This window comes from Protopterus annectens, chromosome 9.part0 (assembly GCF_019279795.1).
Source record: "Protopterus annectens isolate FY-2018-M chromosome 9.part0, PAN1.0, whole genome shotgun sequence".
NCBI lineage: Eukaryota > Metazoa > Chordata > Ceratodontiformes > Protopteridae > Protopterus > Protopterus annectens.
In genome coordinates this window covers 918,624,494-918,637,773 of record NC_056743.1, presented here as the reverse complement: position 1 = coordinate 918,637,773, position 13,280 = coordinate 918,624,494, and the positions used below count along the sequence as shown (strand labels likewise).

General features: G+C 36.9%; 1 protein-coding gene across 2 annotated transcripts in view; it reads right to left on the bottom strand.

Moving 5' to 3' along the window:
• LOC122811665 (glutaminase liver isoform, mitochondrial-like) overlaps window positions 1-13,280 on the bottom strand; it is a 1,484,096-nt gene that overhangs the window by 1,028,400 nt on the left and 442,416 nt on the right. For both annotated transcript variants that reach the window (XM_044083661.1, XM_044083660.1), the window contains exon 6: window positions 1,008-1,171. In XM_044083661.1, coding sequence (XP_043939596.1) covers window positions 1,008-1,171 — 164 coding nt within the window. The remainder of the gene's footprint in view (window positions 1-1,007; window positions 1,172-13,280) is intronic.

The following is a 13,280-nucleotide window of genomic DNA, read 5'->3' as shown; positions in this document are numbered from 1 at the left end:
CATGTTCACCTATAATTTCTGATACAGACACATGGACATAAGTGTCTGTCTTAGGTTCATAGGTTATTATTAGGCTAATGACTACTACAGCCCTTACAAGCCTAGCCGCATATCCCAAGCCAGTTGAGTCCAGAGTAACATGGATGTCTATAATGGGGGAGGCAAGTTAGTAGGGCGGTAACTAAGGATTTGGGGTGAATGGGGGTGTTAGTTAGGATAATACTTTTCTTACTGACATCCTCTGTCCATGAGGCCAGACCGGAAGTAACTTTATGATTTCTCATTCAGCTGTCAAGGTTTCATTTGAATAGGGTCAGGGATGAATTGTGTGGGCAGGACAAGATATCTGAAATAAACATTATAACTTGCGGAAGTGAGTGACAGTCTGTCATACTGCCCTACTGTATACCCATTCCTTGTGCTGTGTAAGGAATGTGCAGGAAACAGCAGAGTTTAAAAACAAAACCTCTCTGAGGGCTGTGTGGAGGATGGCTATGCTGTAACTATGTTCATATCCAGGAGAGAAAATGGGTGCACAGCAATCATGGTGGTAGCTTGATGGTCAACAGGAGTGGGGAGAGAACCTGCATCAAAAAAGTAAATGTAAGCAAGTAAGTGTAACCAATGATAATAAATAAAAAATAAGCTATTAGCAAAAAAAGATGTAAGCATATGCATAGACTGTGAGGTCATATCTGCTGACTAGCCAGCTCAAATTCAAAAGATTTTACCAGTAATGAAAGTCATAATCTGGAGACCTCATGCTTTACTTTAAATTGTATAGTTTTTTACATTATTCTTAATGATAATCAATAATTCTCATGTCTGGATGGTGCCAACAACAGTATGCCACACCTGTTCACTGGACTGTTTTAATCATGATGGTGTAAGTCAAGTTTATTAACTATATAGTGTGAGTTGGATTTTGGTACAGCATAAAAACATTTCCTAACTCAACAACAAGTACTTATCAATTTTTCAGAAAAGCATGCGACAAATGTACTCACCATTCTCATTCAAAAACAGTTTGTTGAACTTTAATCCACTGGGCTCTTTGCCCAGGAATTTGTGGATATAGTTTGTCCCCAGCTCATTCACAGCAATTGCATACTGAAGAGGTTTCATACAGGATTGTAGGCAAAATGGGATCTTTGTATCTCCAATGGAGTGCCTTCAGAAAAAGTATGAAGAGAGATATTACTCTCAGGGATCCATAAAGTCTACTCCTTTTCTTTGTAGTATTTTGCTTAATGAATGCAGTCGCCATATAAGATAATTAAATAGGACAGTCACTACCTGCAAAATGATATTGAGATACTCTACAGCATTCTACACCACTTTAAAATGAAGTAACAAGAAATTACTAACTACACAAACTTATTCATACTCTTAATAGAAAATTGTTCTTCATCACAATAAAATACTCTCATGTTCTACATTTCTACTAAGGTGACTGTTCAGTATGACTGTTCAGTAAGACATGGAAAGAGCTACATTTCCAATGCAGAGAACTGAAAACTGGAAGAGACCAAAGTCAGCTTACAGGCAGCATCAAAACAAGAAGCAAACATTATTACAAGATGTGCCTTCCTGCCAAGAAAGGACCAGTGTTCCGGTGTAGCATCACAGCATCATAGCTGTTTTTACTGTACATGACAGTGCAAAAGAATAAAAAACATTTTCCATGAGATTTACAAAACAAACATATACTACTTTTAGTTCACAAGACACAGACTATAACTTTTAAAACTGAATTGTCTGGTTCTAAGTCTAAAATTACAATATGAAATCAGCTGTCTTCTGTGAAACAAAGTAATAATACTGGGTTAATGTGTTTCAAAGGAGGAACGAGGGGTCATATTACCCAATGCAGTTCAACTACATAGTTCTGAAGAGAATGCTAGCAGTAGAAATGTGAAACAGACATAGATGCAGCAAGCGAAATTGTTCTGACAGAATGTGACAAGACTGCAACTAGAATAACTGAATCAGCATTACATAATTTTATTACAACCATGCTTGTAAAATTTACTGTAGTGTTAGAAGAGAAGAAGGTGACCCCTTGCTAGACTCTGGTAGCATGAGTACTCTTCTCAGTGGTCCCCAGGCATGGAAGCATAAAATTAGAAGCAGACAAAAAGTGGAGATGATGTGCATTCAGTGACAGAATACATGTTATAAAAATGTGGAAGAATGAAAAATCCATAGACTCAGTGCGTCAGACTGGTATGCTTAATAAGAAAGAGGTAAAACGATAGCTTGATATGCCCATTCAATATATGTACTGGGGAGAGACAAAGATAGTAACAATCATGCAGTGATCCAGAATCAAAAATAGGCATATGGAGTTGGCATGGAAGAAAGAAAAAGCTAGAATCTGGTTGTTGTTAGACAGCGGAGAGAATCATCTGTTACCAGAAACCTGCTTCAAGGATAGGGCAACAGAAGCCCAAATTCTGTAAGATATATCTTTAGAGGAACTAAATGCAAGAACAAGAACACTCATCCATCTATCCACTTAAATGAAAAAAATTATTTGAAACTTAAACAAGGCATCTTTATTCCTCCCACAGAAAGGGTACCAGATAGACAGTCTCTCAGATCTGCTAACAAAAGTGATTCTATCTGGACTAAAATATATAATATATAAACAACAAAGACTATCAGTCTATCAACACCATTTGACCTTACTAATGAAGCAGAAGTTAAATTTCATGAACGATGGATAGCAGCTGCACATCGGTGTAGTTTAGAATGGGTTTCAATTTTAATTGAAAGAGACAATATGAAAAAAGACAAACTTGTAGTTGAAACTAAACAAGTTTGTGAACAACTGGTGAATATTACATCAAATTCTACATTAGAGAATTTTCTTTCAGGTATTAATACCAAATTAAGCAGTTATGAAAAAGATCTAGTAGAAAGAAAAAAATCTAAACTAACTAGAGACATTCGAGACTATGACCACAAGAGGGCGTTTGTATTCCCTAGCTTTCAAAGAAACAGGAGAAAGAGTGTCTCTTTTCAAAAAGGAAATCCGGCTTCAGAAAAATATGCCAGTAAGAACTTCCTGTCTGGCGAAAGTGGAGCGTCTTCATGGGAAGAAGATGATAGAGAAATCTTTCCTAGACTACCAGTTGCAGCAAACCCAGAAGCACTTCACAAAACCTACTCAGAAGCGAATGGATATTATACCAATACCAGGAAAAGGGGTTGGAACAATACAGAACGCCAGAGAGACTCGGGCGATGGACAACATAAGAAAGGTAGATGGACATAACTTACATAGTAATTATGTTGTTAACTTGTCGAGTTATAAACTAGACAAGATAGAACTATCTGTTTTAGAGAAGGGTTTAAAATTTGTACCCACATGCTTACCTAAAAAGTATGAGGTTAAAACTGAATTGTTCCAATTATGCCGAAAAATGCATTTAAAGGAACATTTCTTTAGATTAAATAAAACGACTGAGTCAGATACTAACTGTGATGTTTTACTTTCACTAGATAGTGAAATAGAAAGTGAAGAAAGCTTTTATTCATGTGCATCGGGTAGTGAAGAGGAAAATAATGCTTATGACTTATTAAATACACATATGCTTAAAGATAATAACTATTTTTTACCTCCATGTAAAAATTCTAATATAGTACGATTTGAATCTCTATTGAATACAATGCTGGAAAAGGAAATAGAGGGCTTTATGAATAAAAAGCATACTTATAATTTAACAAAATTGGAATGGGAAAAGTTGCAACAACTGAGTAAAAACTGTAATATAGTTTTTAAACAAGCAGATAAAGGGGGAAAATTAGTTATATTAAATTCTCATGATTACTATAGTATGTGTATGCAACATTTAGATAACAACAATGTATATTGTAAAACTAACATTAGTCAGCTATGTCAAGCAGAAAAGGATTTTGAAAAATTATTACAGAAAGGTGTGAGATTACACTATCTGAGTCAAATGGATATAAATAGAAAAATAAATGTAAAGAACAGAAAAATTGCAAAATTCTTTTGCCTACCTAAAATTCATAAAGATCTGAACCGACCGCCTGGTCGGCCTATTGTGTCAGCTTTTGGATATTTTACTTATAATCTTTGAATCATGTTACATGAAATACTGATAAAGAAAGTTCTGTTGTTACCTTCTTATATACAAGATTCATATGATTTTCTAAGGAAAATAAAAGATATATATTGGGGTGAGAACATGTACTTTATTACGGTGGATGTAGAGAGTCTCTACACCAACATTTCACATATTTTGGGCTTGGAAGCCATAAAATTCTTTTTGAATGATAGTCCTAAAACATATTATGTTTTGGAATTGGTGGAATTCTGCTTAAAAAATAATTTTTTTGAATTTAATGGCACTGTTTATAGACAAGTTACAGGTACTGCTATGGGGGCAGCGTTTGCGCCAGCCTATGCTAACCTGTTTATGGGGCTATTTGAAAATGAACATCTTTATAGGTTGCCTTTTTTTCAAAATAATGTTTTAAGGTATTTTAGATTTATTGATGACTTAATTTTCATTTGTCATGGGGATTGGGATACATCAGATAATTTCATTGATGAATTAAATAATAACAGATTTGGTATAAAATTTAGTGACATACAAAAGGGAAATCAGGTTAATTTTTTGGATATTTCGCTTAAGGGCAATAATGGCTTTCCCATATATACTAGCATTCATAGAAAATTTGATGAAATAAGCTGGAAAATGTGGGGAGATAGTTGCCACCCCCCCCCCACACGTTGTCAGCCATCCCCTATGGGGAATTCTTGAGAATAAAAAGACTCAATTCTGATATTGATATGGCTTTTAGGGAGGCCTATAAAGTGGCTGAGATATTTAAAATTAGAGGGTATAACCCAGATAATGTAGAAAATAGTTTGTATAGAGCCTTTAAACAGAGTAAAGGCACTATTAGACAAAATAACTATAAAGATAGCAATAAATATGGGACTGAACAGGAGAGAATGTTTTTTGTTACAAAGTACACTAACTTCTCTATGATTGGTAATAAAATCATTATGGAATATTGGAATTTTATTAAAAAAGATATAGCATCACTAAAAAATATAAAATTAATGACATCATATAGAAAGGGGAAAAGTATACAGGACTTTCTGATACACAGCATTTATAAAAAGCCCTGTACTAATGAATTAAATGTTGTGAAGAATTTGGGAACATTCCCTTGTGGAAAATGTGCCATATGCAAACATGTTGTAAATGAAGTGAATAAAATAAATGGCAAAATTTTTGTTACAAAAGGCAAATATACATGTATGAGTAAAGGTGTTGTGTATGTCATATTTTGTGATTGTAATAAATACTATATTGGAGAAACAAAAAGAATGCTAGCAGATAGGATAAAAGAACATATTAGAGATGTCAAAAATAATAAAATTACTAGCCCTATTGCTGAGCATTTTAACTCAGTACACCATGGAAATATTGAGAATATAAAAGTGTCTGTTTTGGAACATGTTCCATTATATTATAATGATGTTGATAGGCAAAAAAATATGTTAAGACAAAAGGAATGCATTCTGATTATGAAATTTGGGACTTTGTATCCACATGGAATGAACAGAGAATGTAACTGGCAATGTCTTGTTTAAGACTATGACTTTAAATATATCTAATGCATGTGATTTGATAGCTTAATTATGTAATTGATTAATTATTTGTTTTTTGTATATATTGCAAGTGTTTTATGAGTTTTACTGTTTTACTCTGTAAAGGCTGTTGGCCGAGGCGCTAGAGAAAGAACTGTTCAACGAAATAAATTTTATTGGAAGGTAGAGCTGGGACTCACTGATAGTCTTTGTTGTTTATATATATACATCTTGTTTGCTGTTGTTTGAATAAAATATATAATAGTCTGACCTTTTGGTGTCTCATGCACTAAGTGCACCAGTATATTCTACTGGGAGAACTGCCCCCCAATAAAAACTGAAAATGCAAAGGGGCAATATCCAATGTTGTTACATGGAAATCGGTATACAGTTTGAAAGCTGATGCAGTTTTTCCTGGGGCCTGTCACTGTCTGCCACTGGAGATGCTAAGACAGGCAGCGGAAACTCTCACAAGAAATTGTGGGCCTAAGGAAAAAGGAAGCAATACCTCACTGAGGCTGACTTCCTCAAGCTACTGTGGGACTGGTAGAGTAATTAGGAATTCATACTCCAAGTTTGCTATTTCCTTAATTACTGACGGGGTTTCTCCATTTGTGAATGTATGTGATCTTTTTTGGAGATTTTTGTAGCTTTATGGCTGCATGTCAAGGTCAAGGTCAAGCTGGCTGAGGGACAGATCCCCCTTGTTCCAGAGCCAGAAGTTTTTGTGTTCTGAAAAGGCTCAGAGTATAATGGCTGATGAAGTAGGTCCTTTTCACTAAAATTCATGCAATGTTTGCAGAAATTTGATGATTCTCCCCAGCAAGTAGAGGTGCAATGCAAATGGTAGTCAATAGGTGTAATTTGTCTTCCACGGGCACATTTGCTAGTTATTTAGGGATATTATAGACCTCAGAAAAAGCTCTGCTAAAATATGCAAGTCTGAAGAAAATGCAATTAATTAATTGATGCAGGTAATATAGGAAAAGGCTCCCGAAGAGGTTACTTATTCTCTTGAAGTTATCTGAAAGGAACTGATGGACAGATGTACTGACAACTGGCCACTTTCTGTGGCAAAAAAAAAAAAATCAAGATGTTGTGAGCTTCTCTCCCTTTTAACTAGAAGGCACAGCATCAAGGGCAACGGGAGGAAGAGTTCACCTCTGTTCTGTGGATATCCAAAGGTTATGGAAGTCAGTCCAGAAGGGCAGACAACCACCTATAGCTAATTCCTGTGTATAATGACTGATACTGCAACAGCGATCCTTATTGTGAACATTTATGGTTACTGAAATGCAGCACGGATATGTCACTGCTAATGTATTAGCAATATTGAATATAAGTAATAGACACAATACTCAAGAGCATAAATCTATTTGTTTTACACATGTTGGACAGACTATTTTCATTTTGGAATTGTGCTGTTAGTGTTATTGTATTATCACTATAATTCTTGAATTATATTAGCCTGCTAGCTCCTAATATTAGTAAATGCTTTATAAATTGTGCTTTGTACATGCTGTATATGCACACTAAATTATCCCCGTGAAGCTTTACTGATTTAATGGCTTTGATTTTTTTAGTGTGTATCGTACTGTATCTACGTGTTTCTTCACAGCTGTAGCACGGGTATCTGCCCAATTGCCCAGGTAGTGGGTGAAAAGGGTTTTGTACCAGTATACCCAACTGGATATCAAACAGTAAAAAATACACAAATAGAATCAGTTTGGAATAGTAAGACAAAGAGAGTCACAAGGCACAATAAAGAGTAATTTTGCTAAAGAGGAATAGGAAGAAGAAGCACAAGAGCAAAGGGGAGAAACTTGTGACTTGAATAATAACAGTTAATTCAAGTGACAGAAGAAAGCACAAAGCAGTTACACTGGCTTCAGTTTTAAGAAGGTTACTTGTAAAGATGTGTAGGTTTGAGACATTTTATACATGTGGTGATAACTTATCCCATGTTGTAGGAACAAGCACAGAGAAGGCATGAACAGTTACGTGAAGCTTGCCAACTGGTCTGATCTGTAAAACTGCTCTGCTGACATTATATCTGGGAAAACAGGATCCTTCTTTTAATCTTTATCATTGTATAAGCAGGCAGTATTGGGCTAGAGATTGCAAATTTAACATTACTGAACAAAAAAGCAGCTTGTTTCTGTTTGAAGGGGATATACTGTCTCATCTTAGCACACAACAGTTAAACATTCACTTGCTTGCTTCTGATATAGAGTGAAGCTAGCATTCTGCACTGTTTTGTGAATCTTTTCTCCCTTCCACAAATGCTGTGTGACCTTGGAGTTGGTATTACATAAGGCTGTTTGTAGGGGGGTGCAGGGCAATCTTTTGAGCTGCTCTGTTACTTTGTATTAATGGGTGGCTTTCATTATGTTAGGGTTGAGCTGCTGTGATATAAGAAATCAGGAGCCAATTTCCTCATAGTATAACAATTTACAACATGGCATCCCATCAAAGTACCACGAAGCACTGGTGCTCCCTTTTAGGTGCAAGGGATATGACCTTACATATTTTGTTGGTTTATACTTGTAGACTATGTTTGTTCCTCTCTAAGGCATAGCATATGAGTGGAACATCATATTTAAGCTGAGGCATTAGCATTCATTTGCCAACAGCAAGTATGTGAACCTAGTTAGTTGTAGTAATGAAGGGAAGAACAGTCTGTGGATTTTAACACCTAGCCACTTAAAGGGTGGTGTACTTTATATGTGCTGAGCTGAAGAGTCCTATATGCTCCACTGGCAGGCTAGACTGTTTAGATGGGTTGTAGTTCAAAATATAATGAATTTTTTTTAATGCAAAAGAAGGTGAGTTAACTGCTAGATCTGTTTGCAGTTCACCAGTTAATGTTCTGGGATTACTGGAAGCTCATCTGCTTAGAAAGAACCCAGTTGTCTCCTGTGTAGATGGAGGAAGGGGTATGCTGTGATATCCAGCATAAACATACCTCCCAGATTTAGTTACTAGCAAACAATAGTGATACCTAGTCTCCAGCAGAGGTCCATCTAGTGCCAAGCACTGCATACTGCATTATTTGAAAGGAAAGCTGTTCACACCTGCATGTTCTGTCCATCTTGACCATGCTACTATGGTAAAAAAACACTTTTAATTATTCACCAGCTGACAGACAACACCTAACTATGCCAGCACAGACAGTAAATACAAAGTACTGACAACATTCAGAAGCAATGTTTTTATGGGTAAAAGAAAGTGATAGAGGAAAGACTGTTAAAACTGTTACTGGGGCCAGGGGATAAAGGAATGGGAACATAATGATCCCCACTATCCACAGATGAGACGGTTTACTATTACAAGGTTGAACGGCACTTCTTTGACTGTACTATAGTCAACAACGGAAGGTCGTAAATGTCGAAGTCAAAAAATCAATCTAGGAATGGTGTTAACATGGGTTGAGGTACGTGTTCGTATTATTCTGAACTACAAACATCTCCCCTACCTCGACCCATGTTGAAACCCATTCCTAGATTTTTTTTTTGAGTTCGCGATTATCAGTTTCGACCTTCCGTTGTCGACTATACTACAGTCGACGGAGTGCCGTTCGACCTTGTAATAGTAAACCGATGAGACTCATGCTTCAAATGACAGCAGATTTCTAGTGTGTCTCCAACAGCCCTACAAAATGGAAATAAAGACCAGTTATAACTGATGAAATGAATGTTTACAAGATGAAAATGCATCAGGACAAGAGTTTTTCATCATTTACATAGACATGCAAGAAACAGTTTTCTAATCGTGTAAAAATTCTATCATCATTAAACATGTCTCTGCATAACCAGTATACAGAGTTTACGTTCGTGACTCCCACTTACCTGTTCTGCTGGGCCAGCCCGCTCCATTCTCCCTCGCTATGATCGAGCTCCCTCTGCTCCTCTACACTACCCCCATTCCCACTTACCCCTGACATCATTTCCTTTATACTCTAGCCATCCTTACCACACCCCCCTAAAACCCCACCCCTCAATTACCTCCTCCTCCAATCTCCTTCCTCATTCTCCTTCCACCTACTCTACTACTTCCACCTGTATCTCTACTCATTTTACTTTATTCTGTGTTACTTCTGTTTTTGACATTAATACTTCTCAGCATCTTTCTCATGTCATTCTCCCCTACACAAACAATCATATCATCTTTCCTTCTCTATTTCACCATGTCACACCACACCCTCCTACTAGCATTACTATTTCCACTCTAACTAACTTTACACCTTTACCTCTTTTAACTATCACATAAAACCTTACTTCTACTCATCTACTTCTATTTATCCATCTCTCTTCCCTCAACTCCCTCATTCTTTCTTAACCTTACTATTTGTCACTATTTCTAAAATCTTACCACCTATCAAAAAACATCCTAAATTCAAACTAATCTTACCTAAATGGAAACCCATATACTTTCTACTTTATATACCAAAGTCTCAATCAATCCCCACACTATACTCCCTGTTAGTCACAGGTGGCATTCACCCCAACCCTGTCCCTAGCCTACACTCCCCCCTGGTAGTCTCTCCTCACAAGATTTCACTGCTCTCTCTCATATCCCATCAAAACACATCTCCCTTTATGCCATTAACCTGAGAAGTTTAGTAAACAAGACAGCAAAATTCCATTCCTGGATCTCTCAACAATCTTTTGACATCGTAGTACTTAGCAAGACTTGGCTAAAACCTCACATTCCAGATAAAGACATCCTTCCCCCTGGCTATAACATCCTAAGACTTGACTGAACCATATAAAAAGGTGTAGGTGTAGCTATTATGTACTCTGATAACCTCACCTTAACCCCTTTAGTTTACCCCTCCCCTCTTCACTCTCCTGCTGAACTCCTTTTAGCTAACTGTAAAATTAATCCCCACACCTCACTCAACATCATTGTAATCTACATTCCACCAGGCAACATCACCTTACTAGAAAGTATTCTTTCCTCTCTCTCTCCACTGATCTACACAATGAGACTATTATCATGGGTGATGTCAACATCAACTGGTCAACTCTCACCACAATATCACCTTCCACCCCCATTAACCTACATGGTTTCACCCAGCTAGTAACTGCTCCTACTTATATCACTAAATCCACTTCTCATTCTTCTATACTGGACTGGATCCTTGTGTCACATCCCCATAAATATCACTTCCCTGAAACCCTACCCGACACCCACAGTGACCACTGCCCAACTAAAGTTCTCCGCTTTAGCCCTCACATTCTTAAACCCCATAAAATCAAAGCATGTTGAAGTCTAAAAAACTCTGACCCTAATGAACTCAACAGCCAACTCTCAGCCATAAACTGGTCTTTTTTAAAACAGATTCACCTTGATGAAGCTGTCATAGCATTTAACAACATATTCCTTAACATACTCAACTTCCTTGCTCCAATACGCATTGTCAGAATAAAATCTACCATATCTCCTTGGCTAACTTCTTCCACTTGCTCCCTAATGGCTCAAAGAGACAAAGTTTGGAAACTCTGGAACAAAACTAAACTGCCTTTTCACCTCCAACAATATAGACAACTTTGTAACCTAACTAAGAAAGCAATTATTAATGACAAGACAAACTATTACTCAAATCCCCCCAAAACTTACAAGCATAACCCAAAGAAATTATGGCATACTCTTAATCAAATTCTTCATCTTGGTAAACTTTCTACTCCCAAACCTAACCCAGCTATCTCTCCTCGCTACTAACTTTAACTCTTACTTCATAGACTCTATCAGTAAACTTATTAACCTTCCAAACTCTAATTCACCCCCCCCCCCCACATTTCATCTAATCCCTCCACAGCCTTCTGCTTAAAATCAATGTCCACCAAATATGTAAAATCTCTTCTTTGCAAACTTAAACCAAGTTCTCCCTCAATTGATGGTCTTCCTCCACTCTTTCTCCAACTAGCTGTTAAATCCCTTGCCTTACCCATCTCTATTCTCATAAATCGATCTATTACTGAAGCCAAAGTCCCAGCCATATGGAAAAGAAATTACACTCTTCCCATCCACAAATGAGGCAACTCCACTGAATTATCTGACTACAGCCCCATAGCAATTCTATCACCCTTCTCCAAGATCTTAGAGAAATGTGTACACAAACAAACCCTACAATACCTTATGCAGGAAAACTTAATCACTCCTACTCAACATGGTTTTCACCCTGGCCACAGTACATCTACTGCCCTCATTTCTTTCACAAACACTATCTCACAAGCTAGAGGTCCAATAAACTTGTCTCTTTCTTGATCTCTCAACGGCATTTGACACCATCTCTCACCCTCTACTGTTAGATAAACTCTCTCTATTAAACCTATCTCCCACCACTATTTCCTGATTCTCTCGTTACCTAAGTAACCGTTTCCAATCTGTGAAATGGAACTCTGCTACATCCCCCGAACGCCTTATACAGATGGGAGTACCTCAAGGGTCAATTCTAGGGCCACTGCTATTTAATGTTTTTATTAATTAACTATCTAACTCTACCCCTCACTCTTCACTTGTTCAGTAAGCAGACTCCACAGTCATCTCTATTGCTGACTCCTTTATTGAACTCCAAACTATAACACAGAACTCCTTCTTGTCTACTGAAAACTGGCTCAAGCAAAACCATCTTATACCAAACCCAAAAAAGACCAAGCTATTACTTTTTTTACCAAAAACAATGCCTCACCTGAAACCATCTTTCACCATTACTTCCCATAACAATACCCCTATCTCAGTTGAAAGTCACACTAAACTACTAGGAGTCATTGATGATCAACTAAAATTTGACCTACATGTCCTAAGTAACATTAAGAAAACCAATCAAACACTTGGCCTCCTTTATAGAAATAAAAATGTTCTTGCAAGCAAAGCTAAAATAGCTCTTTCACATGTCTACCTATTACCTACCCTTCATTATGGCTCTCAAATTCTCACCAATCTACAAGCTACACTTACAATTAAACTAGAATCCACTTAAAACAAGGTAGCTAAATTTGCTGCTGAAATGCCATACTCATCTCATCACTACCTCGCTCTCAGAAAACTGAAATGGTTAGAATTACCACATAACCTCCTCCTTTTTCAGCTCCAGATAATTCATTCTATTCTTTACCAGCCCACTTTGTGTCCTAGCATCTCCTCTATAGTCTTCCACTACACCCCTGCAAGAACACTCCGGTGCTCTGAACATCGCCTGTCCATTCACAAACCCATGATTAACTCAGGAAAAAAACTTTATAGCTATCTGCCTGCTATGAACTGGAATAAATTACCACTAGACATCCGTCACCTTAGACCAAATCCCCAATTCAGAAAGGCAGTAAAAAAAATCACGTAAGCAAAACTAAACTATGTCAGTGCTATCTCCCACCTGATTGACTCACCTCTCTTAGCTACTCTATCTCTCTCCTTTTTTTCTAAATCTTTACAACTCTATTTTTTTCTTAACACTTTTTTTCTTTAATTTGTAAATTATCTTTCCTTCCTCTTTGTCTCTATTCTCTTTTAGTATTCTTTTTGTCACTTAACTTCTTCTTCTTTCATACTATGCCAGTTTATCTTGTCTCTGGTATATGACTTTTAAACAGTCAAATGAATAAGCTTAGTAATCCTTTCTTATTTGTACCTACAGTCTTAT